At 32.2% G+C, this 12,891-nt stretch overlaps 1 protein-coding gene across 1 annotated transcript in view; it reads right to left on the bottom strand.

Moving 5' to 3' along the window:
- LOC134725529 (uncharacterized) overlaps positions 1-8,869 on the bottom strand; it is a 61,281-nt gene extending 52,412 nt beyond the window's left edge. Inside the window, exons 1-2 of the mRNA XM_063589427.1 lie at positions 8,708-8,869; positions 449-543 (exon numbers count right to left, since the gene is read on the bottom strand). Coding sequence (XP_063445497.1) covers positions 449-529 — 81 coding nt within the window. The 5' untranslated portion in view covers positions 530-543; positions 8,708-8,869. The remainder of the gene's footprint in view (positions 1-448; positions 544-8,707) is intronic.
- Between the last annotated feature and the right edge of the window lie 4,022 nt (positions 8,870-12,891).

The raw sequence follows: 12,891 nt of genomic DNA on the forward strand, positions 1-12,891 counted from the left end.
GCCGAACTCAAGGTCTTGGTGACCTAAATGAGCTACAAGGACTTTGCTTAAATATAAGACTCTTACAAAAGCACCCTTATGACATGTTACAGAAAGGCAAGCATTGTACACATGAAATTGCTAACAATACAATTTTCCATATAATTAATGTTTAAAAGGGGCATAACTCTTTTAAAAATAATTGATCTGCACTGCTTTTTCATTTCTTCCAAGACATTGCAAGAAATTGCAAGACATTGCTGAACCAATTATGTAATTAATATTAATGACCATGTCCACCACAAAGCACTTGGGTAGCACATAATGCCCCCTCCGGGCAGTGGGGGCATAATCAGACTTAATGCCCTCTCTGCTGTGGTGGTGGCATAAAAAAAGAATTTACTGCACTTGACTTTGTTAAATCAATAAATTACATGTATAACATTAAAAGATCTTGTATAGATCTTACCTTTTCATGTGGCCTGGAGAGGACAACAGACAGACAACACAACACTACAATAGTCACTATGATAAATCTTGCTGCAGACATGATAACAGTATCATCTGAAATACAGACAAAACAATTTACATAATATACTGAATAACAATTCCCTAATGTACACTTACATATCAATTCACAATCGGTAATAATCTATATGTCTATGGCAGAACTGCAAACATTTAACAATATCTGTATGTATACAAGTATTTATATAATGGTTAAAATTGTTTATAACAGTTACAGTTTGACATAGAGGACCTAATACCTGTTTATTGCAATTGGACAAAAAAGATTTACAAAGTTAGGTGTTTAATTGTTTTAAAGTTGAAATCTTAACATAGCGTTGAATCTACAAGATTTTTCCGACGTAGTTGGTATAGTTTCGAATTTGTGCTCTTTGAACTTAAGGACTCTTAACTATGGCAACAGAATACACTTGCTCGAAAATCCTTTCTGTGATTGGACAAATTGCTGTCATGGTGGGTGATTTGGTTGTGTTTGAAAAAAAGTCTTGTTAATTATATCGTGATGGAAAGCAAGTGAAAAGCTATAAATATTTGAACTAGATCTAACAAAGATTTATATTTTTATTAAAATAATTGTTTCTCCAATAGTTCTTTGCATCCATGACAGCTGTTTATAAGGGACAATTATATAATTTTCAATGTAAACTTTGTTGTACGAACGTACATGACTTTTAGGACGCACCTTCACATGTGAGATTTCCGCGGGGTTTGGGTGAATGTAAACAGAAAGATCAACGACAGAGAATACTGAACACAAACAGAGAAAACTTTATTTAAATGGTAAATCGAAATGATAGTTTTAAACATATACTCAAATTTAAATATGTCGGATATCTTTTTTAAAGATAGTTCTTGTTTAAAAATACACCCTAGGTCTTCTTCGTACCTTGTGAATTGAAGACCTAGTCCAACTTTGTGACATATGCATGGCCAATACAAATATTTTGTTTTTGAATAGTTGATAGGTGGTTGCTGCATATCATGAACATAAGGAAGCTAAATATTGAACCAAAGGTTCAAAACAGATAAATTCAAGTCATCTCTACAAAAGTATTGAGGAAGCCATCATGATTTTGTTAACAATTATTAAATATCTGTTATATGTGCAACTGGTCATCCTTTTTTCCTTGAGTGTTACATTCCTTATGAATAAGGCAACTAGTCATATAATTTTTAATTACAATGAGTAACAAGACAGGTTCCACTACCGGAGCAGAAACTGCTTTCCCGTCAAGAGCACCTGAGTTTACCAAGTTTTTGGTAGGGTTTTTGTTTCTTAATCTTTCTGAAAGTGTTATGTTGACTGTTAATTGTGTTGTCTGCTATTCTTCAACTTTTTGGTTTTGATTGCCAGTTGGTGTATTATTTTTTGTTCTTCCATTGATTAAGAATTAAATAGAGAATATAGAGAACTAGGTGCTAGGGGCAGTCTTAAACTTGTAGTGAGGTTAAAAAAAAATATTTTGTGTTAAAGCATGCCACTGTGGCTTTGAGATGAAGAACAGCTATAAAAGCACTGTTCCTTTGCTTTTTCAGTGGTTTTTTTTGCCATACTCATCTTATGTCATGGATGGATACCCCCTATCCTTTGTTTTTCTATCAAGTGGTAAATAATGGTGGTCTGTGGCTACTTACATCAAAATACTGCAATTCTTTGAAACCCCCCAAAAAAACGTCTTATCTTTGCAATCTTTATAAATGAATCTTAATCTCAGACCATCAGGTTTATCAAATTGAATATCTAAATGGATTCTTAATTAACTTAAACTATGCAAAGTACTCCTAAACATGCTAAAGAACTAAAATGTAATTAAGTTTTTCAAGAAACATTTCAGTTTGGTTTAATTTATTTTAATGGATTTGTCAAAGATACTAATGACGTTTGTTTGAATTTTTAATGAAGTCATGAATCTTAATTAAGACAATTGGAAGAAGAATTTTAAAGATGCATGATAGCTTGATGCACAACCATTTTTAAAATATGCAAATTATGATTTATCATGAAGTATTGAACATAAGCCCAGGGTAAAATAAAACTGATCAATTTATCTTTAATGGTGTATTTGGATTATAACATATCTAACACAGATTAAGATAATACATCATAGTAAAGGCTAGAAGAAAATCAATTGTTAATTACATGCCATTCTCAAAGTGTTGAAATATCAATGAACTCTTCATCAACTGTCAAATGCATACTGTTGTGAAGGAATTAGTCTCTAGGCTCCAATACTAAATCAACAGGAAACAATCCTAATTCATTTTATAGAACTAAAGCTAAATTCTGATTTACCATAATAAACTCTTAAACTACCACATTAAGCAATTCAGTTTACACTTACATAGGAGTCTTGGAAGAAAAATAACACAACATCAAATTATTTTCAACAGAATTATTATTCTGATTATCCAGTGGAACCTGAATTAAATATAACCATTGGACAACCAGAACATATAGGCAAACTCTCAAAACCGTTAAACAACCAACAATCAATCAAAATACCAAAGGAATATCCAGTGGGGGGGGGGACTCCCCCTTTTCTCCTGGGTTTGGAATCCCCCTTTTAAAAATGGCTGGACCTGCCCCTGAAAACATTAAAGGCCCACAATTTTCCTTGTTATTTCCAGGTGTTACATAGAATTCTCATATCATTCTATCCCTGGTTCTATATAAAATGATTTAACAATGGATTTGATCTTACATTATTTATTATACGGGTATTTTAGTATTTCAGATGCATAAAGATCTGAAAGTGCCCTAATACCAACAGAATGAACAACTAGGTTCCTGAGAAGGTTATGGACATGTGTCAAGTTAATGCAGTTACTTTTACAATTAACTCCAATAACCCCTACTTTAAATGTTGATTGAAGAAAAACAAGAGGCAGTCACAACGACAGCAAACCAGATTTATTAACATTTATTTGTGTCTGGCAATATCACAAGAACAATTACTGATGATTGGTGAAAGTGAAAATAGTCAATATCAAATTTGACCTCCATTTTGTCATCAGTATCAATATATTGAAATTTGAAAAGCTTAGATTGAATGGTTCATGAGTAAATGCAAATGGAAACGCCATTTTACGATCTTTTAAGAACCATAACTACTGAACGGTAAAAGTCAAAGTCGTCATTATTGAACTTGACCTCTATTTTGTCATCAGTAACAACATATTAAATTTGGGAAGCTTTGTTTAAATGGTTCATGAGAAAATGCACGACACAACTGGAAACACCATTTTTCAATCTTTCAAGAACCATAACTCATGAACGGTAAAAGTCAAAGTCGTCATTATTGAACTTGACCTCCATTTTGTCATCAGTAACAACATATTAAAATTTGGAAAGCCTTGGTAGAACAGTTCATGGGTAAATGCACAGACATGACTGGAAACGCCATTTTATGATCTTTCAAGAACCATAACTCCTGAACGGTAAAAGTCAAAATCGTCATTATTTAACTTGACCTCTATTTTGTCATCAGTAACCACATATTAAAATTTGAAAAGCTTTGGTAAAATGGTTCATGAGAAAATGCACGGACACGACTGGAAACACCATTTTTCAATCTTTCAAGAACCATAACTCCTGAACGGTAAAAGTCAAAAATAGTCATTATTGAACTTGATGACCTCCATTTTGTCATCAATTACAACATATTCAAATTTGGGAAGCTTTGGTAGGACAGCTAGTTCATGGGTAAATGCACAGACACGACTGGAAACACCATTTTTCAATCTTTCAACTATAACTCCTGAACGGTAAAAGTCAAAATCGCCATTATTGAACTTGACCTTCATTTAGTTGTCAGTAACAACATATTAAAATTTTAAAAGCTTTGGTTGAACGGTTCATGAGTTAATGCACGGACAAAACATTTGATTGTCGCCCGCCCGACCGACCAACCGACCGCTGTACATCCCCAAAATCAATAACCGACATTTTTGTCACAAAAATCCGGTTAAAAACCAAGGGTACATCAAGCAGAACGAAGGCACTATTATAACTTGTTATTGGCTTGTAAGTAGCTTTCAGTATCCAGTGAGTACTTTCTGATCTGTATCTTGTGTCTTATATGTTTATGGTAGTTTTTCTGTGCTTTGTATCTATCTGATAAGTTAAACCCATAACAAATTATATATATAGTTTGTTCTTTATGTTGTATTGTAACACCAATGACCACTGTCCCATGTTCAGGGGAGCAATTGATGCCATGTTAAACCCTGCAACATTCTGTAGTGTATGCGCACGAACCAAGCCAGGAGCCTGTTTTTGAGAGGTTTTTGTTTGTTGCTTTGTTTTGCTGTATGTCATATTTGTATTTCATTTGTTTTGTACATAAATCAGACTGTTAGTTTTCTTGCTTGAATCATTGTTGAATTGCTTCACATTTATAATCATTTTTGGGTCTTGTAAAGTATAATATGTGGTATGAGTTTTGCTGATTGTTGAAGCTGTATGGTTTCCTATAGTTTTTATCTTCTAAATTAAGATTAAGTTTAATAGAGAATTGAAATGGCAGATTAAGCAATGTTTCCATTTATGAAGGGGCATAACTGAAGAATGATAAAAGTGACACCACCCAATTTCAAACTTGATCTCTGTTTTGTGGTATTAAGCATTGTGTTTAAGTTTAATAACATTCAGTTTAGGCAAACAAAAACAAAGAAAGAGAAACCAATTTTCTTACATGACAAATGTAGACTGATGATACACTTTTAAATGCACCCTCCAGTACAGAGAGGGCATAAAAGACTGTATCAAAGAATACAAGTAAGTTCTGAAAATAAGGTGTATGTACTTATAACTGATAAATCAATGAAACCATCTGTATATATGATCTGTATATATATATGTGTTGTCAACAAATGAAGTTCTAAATTTTCATAACAATGAGGTTAATACATGTAGGGTTTCAAAGTTTTGGTACATGCGATTTTTAAGAATTTCTACTGGGAAAATTGAAATTTATATTCTAAGAAATTTAATGGTAAACTATTTTTTTTTACAAAAATCATGTCATTGTCACATTCTGGTAAATCAAATAAAAAGCATCCTGTATTTTCAGAAATCATTATGTACTTTTATTAATGCTATTGTTGGGCAAATAACAAATATGCAAAATTAACTAAACTAATTTCAGGAAAAACTGTAAACAAATGTTATAAGTTTAAAATAAAAGATCAATTATTGGACTCTGATCTTGATTTACTATGATTGCCAGTTCCTACTGACTGTCTATGGTACTATTCAGTTACTCATGCTTCATACACCAATAAAGACTGACTGTCTATGGTAAAAAATGATGGTACTCTTCAGTTACTCATGCTTCATACACCAATAAAGACTGACTGTCTATGGTACTTTTCAGTTACTCATGCTTCATACACCAATAAAGACTGACTGTCTATGGTACTCTTCGGTTACTCATGCTTCATACACCAATAAAGACTGACTGTCTATGGTACTCTTCAGTTACTCATGCTTCATACACCAATAAAGACTGACTGTCTATGGTACTCTTCAGTTACTCATGCTTCATACACCAATAAAGACTGACTGTCTATGGTACTCTTCAGTTACTCATGCTTCATACACCAATAAAGACTGACTGTCTATGGTACTCTTCAGTTACTCATGCTTCATACACCAATAAAGACTGACTGTCATGCTATAGATAAGAGTGCTGATGGTGTTTAATGATACAGTGTAACCTGCCTAGTCCTACACCTGAGTATTCCAACATTATACTTTTACCCACACATTTTTCTGGTCCCAAAATATGGCTATCCTTGCAGAAAAACTTGAGTAATCTGACATCCTGCTTAATCTGACATTTTTTTCTAGTCCCCAAGTGTGTCAGTTAACACAGGTTACACTGTATTTTCAAGTTATTGCAATGCTTTTATACATTCAGTCTGATTAAAACCAGCCCCCACTATCAACTTGCCTTTGTACAAACGCAAGTGGATAGTGGGGGATGGTTTCAATCAGACTGTTTTACATTTACAATATTATCATGATTATTGAAAAGATAAAAATTCTGAGTAATAAAAAGGTATGACAATGGGATTATAAAAAATACTTCCAATCATTTCTTTGATGTCTTTATAAATTAAAAAAAAAAAATCCAAAGGGAACACTTAAAGTTGCCTATAGAAAAATTTTGGATTTGAAATTTCATCTGGGAGTAACTGACTATTAAAGAATCCAATGTTTATTGGTATTGTCTCCAGTACGGATAGACTCATCAAAATATTTCATAATAGGCTTCTAGCTGTACTTACTTGTACAAAAGTTGCATGGATACATGCATCCCACAGCTATCATATCATAACTTCACTTAGCTCAAATGAGGCTAATGGGAGGGTTATGAGTCTATTAAGGCAGCAGAATTTATGCAAACTGTTTTTTAAAAGTAAGTTTCTACTAAACTTTAATATAACTCAAATTCAAATTCACATATATAATATATACATGTATACACATTCATTCATTAACAGTAAATATTCCAGTGTCCCCTGTCTTCAGGGGCATATAACATTTGCGCCGATTTTTAAAATTTCATTTTTTCATTAGCACCAATTTTTTATTTTCTTCCATGTATATTGCATTCACGGTTTAACATAGGAAGATGAGTAAATACTGGTTATTCATATCGAAGGGTCAGTGCAAATGATCGAGAAACTAATTTGTTCTGCGCATCCAATCTTGAATGTCTTTGCAATGATATTATGTCAGCAATATTTATAGATGGAGCTTTTAAGTTCTGTCCAAAATACTTTCATCAGTTATATAGTGAGATACCAAATTATTTTCCAGATAACTTCATGACACAAGTATATAATATACTTGTGTTATGAAGTAATGTGGAAAATAATTTGGTATCTCTGCCATCAAAAACAACTGTCCTTTGTGGCTGAGGTTATGCATATTGACTTAGAACAAGCAATGCATAACACAACTATGGATGCTTTTCCACAATAAAGAATAGATTGTTGTCGTTTTCATCTGGCTTAACACTAGTGGAGGAAAATCCAGTCCGTTAGGCTGAGCATAGAGTATTAAGACAAATCAAAAGACATAGGTAAATTGCTATCGAAATTGTTTGACAATTTATAACATTTTTACAAATGGCTAACAGAAGAGGTCTTTGGTGATAAATGAAATAAACATTCACCTGTAATCAATTTACCTGTAAAATAATCCGTGCAAATGAAGAAAAAAAATAGGCGCAAATGAAATGCAGATCGACGCAAATGCAAAACGCCGGTTAGTTCTAATGACCTTGTGATGTAGGACCCCAAATCTTGAACAGAAAAAATAAAATCCAAATTGTCAAAAAAGTTGTTATTGTTCCTAATTTAATTAACAATCTAATATAAAATGTTTTTTGTTTTCTAATATTTTACATATATTTAAAGGCATAATTTCTGCTCTCTAGGAATATTACAATGTCTGCCTTATTCTATATTTAATTCTTAGTTTTGTTATTAATTTTCTATAAGTAAAGTTTGATGTTCTTAAATAGTCTTCAAAACATAAAGTTTGTTTTATCCCGAAGTCCCAAAAGTCGAAAAAAGAATTCCCTGATCCCTAAAGGGTCAATCCAAAATCCAGAGCTTAAAAACACCCGTTCCAAGAGTCCTCATAAAGGTCCTTTCCCCACTCTTAGGTCATTCAGTAAGCCCCCACTTATGAAAATTTCTACATCCGCCACTGGTAAATATTATAATCACCCTATTGGGATTTGAAAGTCAGAGTTCTGACTTTAGAAAATTTCATTTCAATACAAAATTATCATATTTCCCTTATAAATGAAAATAATTTAAATCATATTTCCTAAAACTATTGCACAGTGTGACGGCCTGATAGCAGTCTCATTTTTCCTAATGCCTGATAGCAGTCTCATTTTTCCTAATGGTCCTAATAAATTTCATTTAAATTATAAACTGCTTTTCACACTTAGCATGAACACGAATAACCTTAAATGATCTTTGTATAATTTACCTGCAATTTGTCCAGAAGTCACAATTTTTTTTATGACTCAGTCAATATTTAATAGGTTTAATAATTTCCTGGGTAAACTGTACAAATGTCCATATCACTTAAAACTGGCTAAAATCCTGAGAGTGTCAACAACATATGCTGGCAATCGTAAACACAACAAAGAAATCAAATCATTATAATTCTCACCTGGCTCCTTGTTGCTGCAACAAGCAGTTGTGTGCTAATTATAAATTTAAAATGGCCACCGGACTGGTTCTATATTTATCCGGAATCGATTTTCCATCATTGGATGAGCAATAAAGTTAATAGCATTGTGAACATTTATGGATTTTACTTTTTCGTAGTGTTACTGTTAAAAGTTAATGTGACTGCTACTATAGACATTTGTGTTTTTGGCATTTATTTTTTATTCCTACAAAATTGAGCCTACAAGATATAGATTGGACTAAGCCACTTAACAGGTGTCTCTCCGTCTTCCGTTAAGTAAAAGCCAGAATTGGTGTCTTCAACGTATACATACAGATACAGACAGAGACAGAAAAAGTCCATCCATCATCATATATCTGTACCGGCCAGTTTGGTCAAGTATTAAAAGAAATTTCAACGGTCCTGACAAGTCACCACTAAAATTACTAACATTAAAAATCGCATTTATTCAGTATAGCAACTACATCAAAACACAGATGTCAATTATTTTACACTTAATTTCGAGTCTGGTATGTACTTTTGCAATATTGTATATAGTCGAGTTTTTAGAATTCACATAACTGGTTTAACTACCCATTATCAGAGGCGGATTAAGAGGATCCGACCTCCCTTTTGTGTTGTGAAAATGTGGTTGACTATGCAAGGAGAATTAAAACTGAGACTACTATAACACAGTAGTCTCAGATTAAAAGGACTTCCAAAACTTTTTTATCTTTACAAATAACATACAATTGTGAAAATAGATGTAAAATACTATTTATATAATCTGTTGGAACTGTGTTATAGTAGTCTCGTGTTGGAATCATAGTGGAATCATACTTCCACAATGCTCTGTATTTGTCCATAAATGCATTGACCAATCTATGATATCCATATATATATCATCCCGGCTGTAAAAAAAACTGTTCAACAAAGCGATATATGAGGTTATCAGAGACGTCTCTGAGGTTATGAAACATGAAAAATATCTTTAGTCAACTGACCGATTTGTCACAGCTGGGATTTTTTTTAAACTGCCGCCACTGCTATACAGAAGGAAATATAAAATAAAAGATGCAAATACGTTTCTCGTGCTCAGTCCTCTTTTTTTGTGAATGTGTTCTGTGGACTCTTCTTTTTCAGTTTATCATGCCGTCATTCTAAAATGAACAAAGAGGGACAACTCTAATTATCTATTTCAAACGAAGAGATAACTGAGTAGTAATTCTCGAAAATCATAACTGACTTGATATGAGGTTTACCACTTTTAATAACCGAGTAGGAATCGAGATTTTCATGTGTCATGTCTATGTGAAACAAATTGCCTTCTGATCAATCATCCAATCGAATGCAACTACATTTGTATAAGTTACCTGTGCTTAACTTTACAAATAAAAACCAGCAAAATATCGTATGATCTGGGCCTCTTTAGTAACTGTTTCAGTGCCTTTCATTTTATGTTATATTTCCTTCTGAATAGCAGTGGCGGCAGTTTTAAAATTTCACAGTTGTAATAAATTGGTTCAGGGGATTAAAGATATTTCTAATAACTTCTTTCAGTGCCTTTAACCAGTTCCTTAAATGCAATCGAGATTTTTTTTAACTACTAACAAATAACTTATCGTTAACTTTTCTATTAAAACACATGACAATTATTGTGGAGAGTAAAAAAATATTTGTTTTTTTAGATAAATTACGTGATTTTGGTAGTCCTTTTGATTCTGCTTTCATTTTTTTTTTAACTTTTCAACTCTTAATTCAACACTTTTACATATTCTGAATCAATTTGTTTCCTATCAATTTAATGTTTGTTTGAAAAATCTGATTGCAAATATACTATGATTTGCTGCTGAGACTACTATACATGTATTATAGTACTACACATGTGTTATAGTAGTCTCAGTTTGCTGCAACTCATTTAAAGTCTTCTTCTCTAATGATGCTAGATACACTTACTGGCGTTATGATAAAATGATTGTAGTTGTCATCTTTTTTTCATGTCAATATTTATGTACGTTTCATTCACTAGGTATTGATAAATTTAACAACACTTATTGTTATCGTATTGACATTTTTAGTTTGATAATCAAGAATTTTTAGATATACTACCGATTTTAAGTATTAAAAAAAGGAACTGCCTTTAAAACAATCAACAATAAACGATAATAGTTGTCCTTTTTCAGATTTGGGTATTTAATTGTATATAGTGGAAACTATACATGAATCCTACTTATAAATTTACGACAAAATGGACGATTTTTCTTTTTGGGTAGAGATCGATGTTCCTTTAAACTGTTAGAACTATCTAATGGTGTTTATATGTCACAACTCGATTGCTTTATCCTAGTCTGCAATGACGTTTTGTATTTCAATGAACGTAATCTAGGTATTATTGGTAAATCCTTAAAATCATGGTATACCGCCATCTTGGATTATACTATCGCATTACACAATAAGTCTAGTTATTTTCCCAAATCTGCAAATTTGTAGACAGAAGTCACTTTAATTGGTTCGAATGTTTTTATATGAAGAAAACTTGCTGATTTATTGAATTATTAAATACGTTTCAACAAATACCAAACGTTTGTGTTTGAGAATCACATTTTTCAAATAAAAATCAATTAAGGGTAGATAGCTCTTTTAGTGAAAAATTTATACTGGACTGATAGGCCTAATGGATATTTTTTTTACTCGTAACAAGAAAACAAGTTCGGTGGTGCCATTTTTTATTTTAATTTTCTTAACACATTTTAAAAACCCTATCTATTTTACATTTTTTTTAAATTCTATCTCATAGATTTCTTTTATGCACAAAATGCGTTTTTTCATGACCATTCTAAGCAAATTTAGGCAATTTCTAATGATTTAAAACTTGAAAATAGCACATTGACTCATCCTTCCTATTATATTTTTGAAAACCACACAGTAAAATCTTCATTTTGTCAAAGTATAAGAAAATTCTGTGTCGGGATACTTATTCCTATGATCTACCTCAAGTCAGGGATAAAATCATTTCGTTACAATAAATTACTTTAAACCATGACTAAATGCCGCCAAAATACAAATATTTGGTTTGACAGCTAAGCTGTACCTTTAGAAAACTCTTTATTTTAAACGGGATAACCGTGACATCGTAATTTGTAATGTTGTTTACTGAGCCCAGAAAATTAGTTACGATCCGGGTAAACTTATCGATCTTTTAAATAAACCTTTTATAAAAGGTTACCAATTCAACAGTGTAATCAAATCTTTGAATATTATTTTTATTGGTAGAAATAATTATTATTACATATCTGTACTTAGTGTCTTTTTTGTTATGGGGATGTAAAAATAGTCGGCCGCGTAAGGTCTGTGTTTTTATAATTGCTTTGTATCGATCTAATAAGTAATAAACCTTTTTCAACTGATTTTTATTGTTTGTATATATGGTGCGCTTGTTCATCATGAGCACTGACCCAAACTAGGGGAGGTTTAGGCATCCGCAACACTATATGAATGATAATGCGCATATATCCAAAGTCACGGGAGCTTAAATTCAGTGGTTGTTGTTTTTTGTCGTATATCATATTTATTTTTCGTTAATTGTTTTGTAATTTGTGTACATAAATCAGGCCGTTATGTTTTACATTTGTCTTTTCGGATCATTTTATGGCCGACTTTACGGTATCTTACATTGTTGAAGGCCGTACGCTGACCTTCCTTTAGTTGTTAACTTTTATTTCTCTGACGGGTAGAAGTCTCATTGGCAATCATACCACATCTTCTTTATTTTATGTTATTCGAATTTGATATGACGTGTAAATGGAGAAAAATCAACAAAACTGTAGTACACAAAGCAGGCAAGCTACTAAATAGGCACTTGCCTCTGAAAAATACGGAATTGTATCAATAGGATTTTTTTATGGACGAGTTCATGTGCATCTTACAAAACAAAAGTTATCTTGAAATGTGACTGTTTGAATTATCGAGAACATCAAAGGCTTCCGTGATGCAAATTCATAGAAAATAGTGTTGGTGACATTTTTTTAACAGGAAAATATTTTTTGAAACTCATTTTGAGAGGAGTGCCTCGATTGTATAATTTTTAAGGACCTCACAGACAGAAATGACAAAATGTGTATAACTGGTTCATAACACACACATCATGTAATTTTGATGTTTTACTCTGCTCGACATGTACACGT

Source organism: Mytilus trossulus, chromosome 7 (assembly GCF_036588685.1).
Source record: "Mytilus trossulus isolate FHL-02 chromosome 7, PNRI_Mtr1.1.1.hap1, whole genome shotgun sequence".
NCBI lineage: Eukaryota > Metazoa > Mollusca > Bivalvia > Mytilida > Mytilidae > Mytilus > Mytilus trossulus.